The sequence below is a fragment of the Lycium ferocissimum genome, chromosome 8 (assembly GCF_029784015.1).
Source record: "Lycium ferocissimum isolate CSIRO_LF1 chromosome 8, AGI_CSIRO_Lferr_CH_V1, whole genome shotgun sequence".
In the NCBI taxonomy this organism is placed as follows: domain Eukaryota; kingdom Viridiplantae; phylum Streptophyta; class Magnoliopsida; order Solanales; family Solanaceae; genus Lycium; species Lycium ferocissimum.
The window spans coordinates 24667495-24674526 of NC_081349.1; the positions used below are offsets into that span (position 1 = coordinate 24667495).

The 7032-nt window shown below is 32.7% G+C and overlaps 1 protein-coding gene across 2 annotated transcripts; it reads right to left on the reverse strand.

Annotated features, from left to right (window-relative positions):
• Window positions 1–604: 604 nt before the first annotated feature.
• On the reverse strand, window positions 605–4208 carry LOC132067671 (endonuclease 2). 2 transcript variants are annotated; one of them, XM_059460966.1, is made up of 9 exons: window positions 3754–4200; window positions 3000–3174; window positions 2187–2294; window positions 2025–2080; window positions 1865–1948; window positions 1699–1791; window positions 1330–1397; window positions 1049–1122; window positions 605–946 (listed from the first exon to the last, which is right to left on the reverse strand). In XM_059460966.1, exons 1-9 carry the CDS (start codon window positions 3865–3867, stop codon window positions 852–854), a joined length of 867 nt encoding a protein of 288 aa, XP_059316949.1. In that variant the 5' UTR covers window positions 3868–4200; the 3' UTR covers window positions 605–851. The 2 variants fall into 2 exon arrangements, 1 of the variants encoding a protein (XP_059316949.1); XR_009417200.1 differs by having other exon boundaries at window positions 880–946; window positions 1617–1791; window positions 3754–4208.
• Window positions 4209–7032: the final 2824 nt, after the last annotated feature.

Below are 7032 nucleotides of genomic sequence, written 5' to 3' on the forward strand. Positions count from 1 at the left end.
TTTTACCACTTTCTTTGAAATGATATGTTTCAGAATTCAGAGTTAGATTGATCTTTGTGAATAATCCATCTTGTTTTAACATAGGACAAGATTATTGACTTGAATCAAGTTAACTAACTTACGTTTTTGGTGCTTTACATCCTGTGTTGGTAAAATTGGAACATTGCACACTATGTTCATTATTTAACTCAAATCTCTAAGTTGAGCAATGTCTTGTTCTCTCTTCAGTATTTAACTTAATTGATACAATATAAGATTTTCCCATATAAAACCAGAGTCTAATAAGGCCTCTAGAAGCGATTTTGTGTTCAGTTTTCCTATTTTTCCCTCTTCTACAGTTGAATTGTAATGCCACAATAGTGATCAAAATATCTTTAAAGGATCAGATGTCTGCGTAAATATATATGTAAAAGATGGTCCGTAAACTAGCTGCTGTTAGCTTAATCAGGAAAAAAATAATACAAGGGCGAAGACTATGTCACAAGTGCTACGTTGCTGTCAAAACTGAGAACAGGATTCGGACCATGCCACTTGAGGGGCATGACGCAGGCGTGCTAATAAATATAATTGTGTAACTGACTTATATGGTCGATAAAATAAGCCAATGTTAGTGAACAAGATAAGAAAAAGGGGAAATAGGTTATATGAATTTTCAAAGTTAACAATAGCTATTGACATAGCACAAAAAAGATACGATGAAGATTACTAAAATACAGTGATGTATTAATTCAGGTGACAATGTAGTAGATTGCTTCTGACATTAAAACAAGGAATGCATTTCTAGTTTGAGAGGAATATAGTCCTTGTTTGCTGCAATCACAGAAAATCATCAAGTGGTTTGTAATATGTTGTCATTTGAATATGCGGTTAAGTGTAGCAGCCAAACGGACTCCACCTTGAGCCAGGCGCCATTGAACTATCGGGTAACGCGTGAGGAAATAGTCATCTGTTCTCCACAAATACGTGTTTCAACAGTTAAAAGTTGCTAGATTGATGAAAATTATGTGCAAAAATAATCAGACAATTTTGCAGAAATTTCGTAATTTACCTTCTAATGTTGAGCCTGCAGTGACTCCTTTGTATGCCCAGGCACAAGCAGCTTTTATACCTTCAGTTGCATATCTGCAGAAAGCAACAAATTTCTTTATTACCACTTTATGATCAGTAACTTTAGTCTAAGCTTCGTGTTTTTGTTGAGAAATCTACTGAATATGTACGTATAATAAACTTCAGAACACATAAACTTTAAATCTTGGATTCGCCTCTGTTTATGATAAGCGTATTGAGAAAATATTGCTTCTATGTCTTTCTAAGAATAAACAAACATACATATCAGGGCAGGCTGTGTTGTTGCCACTGCAGCTCTCCCATGTACTTACTTGATCTGCCCATCCTGTCTGTTCAAGACAAAATTCGAACGAATAGCGAACACTGATAAAAGTCTATTTCCTATAAGTTAGGTGTTATGTTGCTCGGATCCTCCAAAAATTGTCACTGCACCAGAGTCGGATCCTGGCAAAGTTCGTAACATTTTTTGGAGGATCTGATACACATATGATGGCATTTATGGAGGATACAAGCAACATAGTATAGGACTTGAGAGTAATTGTTTGTACCGAGATGTTCTTCTGAACACCTGATGGCATTTATGGAGGATACGAGCATCATAGTATAGGACTTAAGAGTAATTGTTTGTACCGAGATGTTCTTCTGAAGTGCATCGACGAGTTCATCTACATTAGAATCATCGTATCGTTCCTCTGTTGTTTCAATTATGTTGGAATCCCATACCTGTTATGAGGCATTAGTTTGAGGAAAACATTATGTGAATTTGGAAAATTTAGCAAGGCAAGAAAAGGCTTACATGATGGAGAACTGCTTTTCTAGTGTACCAATGAACATCAATTGTATTGCCTCCTCTATCTGATGTAAATCCCACATGCAGTGGCTGCATATATGAACAAAAAAACCTATGCCTCAAACTGCAAAATATATTATCATATATTGAAAATTCAACACTTTACCTGATGAATGTCTCCAAAAAAGTGAGAAAGGAAGAGAAGTGCTTCTGTCAAATTATCTGATAATTACACAAAATACATAGTCAAAATGCAATTAATATATAGTATATATCAATCTGATTGATATAGAAGAATGAAACATCAAAGATTTAACATAAACATTACATGTTGAACCATCATTGCCTTTGCTATTAGTGAGGAGCTGGTCAGTGTAATTGTTGATTGCTCCAGCTACACATCTATCTGCAACTCCATTTTCATCTTTACAGTCCCCTGTATACAACAACGACAATTACGCCTTAGTGCCGAACAACTGGGCTGTGTGAATTCTCACTCATCATGTTTCTCCATTTAAACTTATCTAGGGCCAATATTATACAATAAAAAGGCAGTTTGGTGCACTAAACCCCCGCTAAGATGGTGTCCGGATTTCTGTAAGTGGTTTTTTCCAAGATTCAAACCCATGACCTCCTGGTCAAACAGCGGCAACTTTTACCTTGCGCTAAGGCTCCCATTGACCAATATTGTACAACATGGAAATAAAATAAAAAGTACCAGAAGCTCTCTATTATTTCTACTGACATGTACAAGTTACAAAATAATTAGCCCATCAAAACTTGCTATTAATATTAGAAAAGGAAGAGGGATTATGTCAATGGGATCCGATAGTTCATATATAGCCAAAAAAAATTAACCGTGCGATTTTCCGGCAAAGGGGATTCAATTGAACCCACTTGCCTCCTTTTAGCTCTGCTCATGCTCAATTTCGAACAAGTTTGGATCAACTATATGAATCCTCACTGACCATGTTTCTCCAATTAAATTCATCTCGGATAAACATTATAAACATAAAATCAAAAACAGTAAGTACGAGAAGTTCGTTATGTTTCGTACGGACATATACAAGTTACTAGCAGTCCATCATACATTCTATTATTAGTACTAGAAAGGGAAAAGGCATAAGTATCAAATACTTACTGTTATACTGGTAATTGCAAAGATTATCTGGGGTATCAATGTAATGAAGGGCTGATGACCAATGATAATGGAATTTGACATGGTCTGCCCATATACACACACTTGCCAAATCACCATTTGCAGATGTTGGCAACAACGTCTCAACTGCATCTGCAGCAGCTTGACTCAATCTTGACTATCACAAATAAAATAAAAAATAAAACAAATTAAGTCACAGATGCTATGTACCTTAACCCCATTTCAAGAAATACAGTGAAAAAAATCAAGACATAAAATTTAAAAAGGCCTTTTTTAACCTATGTTTGTAGGAGTCTTCAAAAATGTCGATGGATGTGTGTCGGATCCTCCAAAACTTGTGCATTTTTGGAGGATTCGACATGAGTACAACAACATTTTACTAGAGTTAGAGCAACATAGCCTTTAACTCAGTTGTAGAGTAACACGCGGTGTGTAGAAAATCACAACATGAGTAATTTAACAGTAAAATATAAGACTATATTAGAACACTAGGAATATTTTATTCTAAATTAAAGCATAAGAAACTTTAGAGTTGTAGAATCAATCAATGGAAAAACTAGTTAAGATGATATTATCAATACGACTTATCTCAAATTAGATGGTCTAGATTAATACCACAAAAATGGTGAGTGTTAGTCAAAGTTGTAACACATATAAGATCAGCATAATCTATAACAGAGGCGTAAGTCATTGGTTCAAATCTGATAAAAGGGGATTTGGTAAAAAAAATTAGAACCTGTGCAATCTTGCAAACAGTGTAATGGCCATCAAGTCCCCATCCATGAACTACTGGAAAAAGAAACAAGACAGCCACCATTGCCAAGAATACATGAAAACTGTATAACCCCATTTTCTCTACTCTCAAACTCAAAATTACCAAATTCAGAAGCTGCTTTTTAGTCCTATAAAAACTACTACTACTTAGAAAAGAACCAAAAGGGGCTGGTGTGAACTGTATGAATGCATGAAAAGATATCAAGAAAATATTTATGAGGCAACCAAGTTAGATAAGGACAAGCTTGATTTGAGGAATGACAATAAAGGGTAATGATTTAATGAATCTTGGTTCAGATTTTGCTAATATCTTTAATGATCGAGAAATCTGTCTGGAGCTGACCCTTTGGGCTAATCCACTTTCGAAACTCGGGTTTAATGGATTCCCCCCTCTACGTTTTTCTATAGTATCAAAGTTAAGTTTGCTTGACGTAGGTTCAAACGTGTGACATAAGACACAAGTCCCTCAACTTCAACCTGTTCACATTTGGCTACTTGTTTTGTCAACTTTTAGTCGTAAGTAGTATCATTATCTGTATGGAATCTCCTTTATTGTTTTAAACTTTTAAAGATGCTTTTCTTTTTAACTCTTAAAAGAAAGAAAAGAATGAAAAAGTTGCAAGATTTGGTAATCGTGATTGTAAAGGAAAGCAACTTAATGAGAGATGGCGTAACGGCTCAAATGGTGATTCTAATACTTTTTTTCTGATTCTGTTGATTTAATCGATTTCATTTTCATAAAGGAAAAACAACAGTATTTATAAGAGGGATAATGGTGACATACTCTATCTCGGAATTAATAACGCATGGTCATAAAGTTGTTACAGGCAGGTAGAATTTTCTTAAGGGATTCAATATGTATATAAAGAAATAAATACACAAAGAAATCAAGGAAAGTCTATTATATGCATACTAATTAATTTTGATCTTATATAATCATGTAATTTTCAACTAATTAAAGAGGTTTGGATGAACCCCCTTGCGCCCTCTAGCTTCGCCCTTGGTTACATGGATTATTCTGGATATTCACTGTATTTGAGTCCTCCATTCCTCCATTTATACTCAAAAAATCAGCAAACTCCAACCACTTTCATCAAACGAGTATAGTGCACCACTGGCGATGCCATAGTTTCCATTAATTAAGTAAATTCAAAATATTAAAAAGTAAATATTAAGAGATGTAACAGCTAAATGTGATCATTTATTTTGGTGTTGTTTGTTTCACTAGAAAAACACAAGCAACGCCAAATCTCAGTTTTAGCTTATTTGTTGGCCTTTTTGCTACCAAGGTTGTTTACTTTTGCACCTGAATTTTCGAACTACAGGTTTCACAAGAACATCTATATATAATATAAATAAAGCTAGATGTATAACAAAGTGATGAAGATCTCTACATGAACTTCATTTCTATTTATTTTTTCTCCTTTTTCTGGCATTTTTCACCATTTTTTTTATTTTTTTTGGTTAATTTATTCTACTAACTAATGGAATAATAAAAGCCTCATAAAGCTCAATTAAATGTAGCAATAAGTCTCCATCATTCATCTATATATAATTAAAAAGAGGATAGTTTGCCTTAAGATTTTGACAAGTGTCAGCGTAAGATAATGACACGTGATAGTTTCAGGACAAAGAATAGTTAATTAGTTAATAATTAATTATTTTCTTTTAATCTACACTTAAATTTAAATCTAAAAAAAATTACATGAAAAGGAAGTAGTTTTTTCCTTCATAAAAGGGAAGTTATATTATATATAGTAGTGCATGCTGCACGATTTCACACTTCCACAAACTCCTATTTTTTCTCTTAAATAATTCTACATATTTTCAATTCCTAAACATTAGGAAAAATAAACTTCCTAAAAGTACCAAGAACCATGTACCTACTGTATTTTATTTTTCATTTTTTTAATATCTATATTATCTGTATACGCCTATCTTATCTATTATATAAATAAATTAAATTTGAACTAAAAGATAAGAATATTTGAATTGAAACTGAAACCTTATCAATGTGAATTGGCTTATAGTTATAAATATTATTGTTTTTAAATTTAAGAGCAAAGGATAAAGCTATGCAATGACATTTAATTTGGAAGAAAAATCTTCTTTTTTTTTTTTTTAATTTTGTATTTAATCAAATCAAAATCCTAACCGGTTGAGGATTTTAAATTTGACATTGATCACAACTTCACTCATGGGATTATAGTTTTACTGTTTATAAAGACAAAATCAGAAAGGAAAAAAAAAACTAATCTAAACAGCCCACATTTACCCATTTGCACCACGTCCCCATTTTCCTTTGCACGATCACACACATACATGCACAACCTACATCATTCTCGACACACAAATTTATAGAGCAACACACATGCGCAACGGACATGCAAAACAGACAAATGTAAATTGTTTTTTTTTTTTTTCATTTGTTGCTTTTTCGCTCTCGCTTGTTTTTATTTAACCTATGTTTAAAAATCAAGCTTTTGTAGAGCATTTACTATTTCAAAATCTCTAATTTGTTGTTGATTTATGTTGTAGAAATCGAAGAAGACTTCTTTAAGAGGTCGATTTGCCGACATAGCAGTAGAAATGGAGAAATAAGATCATTATGGAAGAAGGAGATGTGGAAGATTAGAGCAAGAAATTGAAAGCGGTAAGCCTACAAGGCTACGACACCTACACATAAAGGCAACAAAAATTTTAATAATTTACTCTGATTTCTACTATCAAACTGACCTATTCTTTCTTTTTTACAGTAAAGTTTATAGTTTTCTTGCCACCTTTGAAGGTGATTTAGGTTTTGGAGCGAGAATAAAAATATGCAAGCTTGATCAGTGCGTGAGTGAATTTTTTATTTCTCTACACGAAGAAGTCAAGTAGATCAGGTTAAACTTCTAACTTTTTATATATACGGTTTTTTTTTTTGGCAATATTATTATTTTTCCAAAGTCTTTTGATGTATTAAATGTTTGCAACATAAAAATTTCCCGTCTTGGATCATGACATTTTTTCATTGCAATGAGTTTTTACTTATTTCGTCAAGTCTTTAATTCAAAATCTTGATACGATATTACCATGACAACTTGGATTACCTATATTTTAGCCTATTAAAATGATAATCATAAGACTAAGAATAAATTTTAAAATTAATGAAATCTTATAAGACTAAGAGTATTTAAAAAATACTAAAAATTTACGATATGATATTTAAAATTAAATAAATAAAAATAACTTAAGATGT

What these genes read in the sequence shown, in the direction of transcription:
- LOC132067671 (XM_059460966.1), bottom strand. Translation starts at nt 3,867, where the DNA reads ATGGGGTTATACAGTTTTCATGTATTCTTGGCAATGGTGGCTGTCTTG. An exon ending in TTTTTGGAGACATTCATCAG is followed by an intron (nt 1,949 to 2,024) that starts GTAAAGTGTTGA and finishes TCATATATGCAG; the next exon opens with CCACTGCATGTGGGATTTAC. An exon ending in TGCAGGCTCAACATTAGAAG is followed by an intron (nt 947 to 1,048) that starts GTAAATTACGAA and finishes TGTGGAGAACAG; the next exon opens with ATGACTATTTCCTCACGCGT.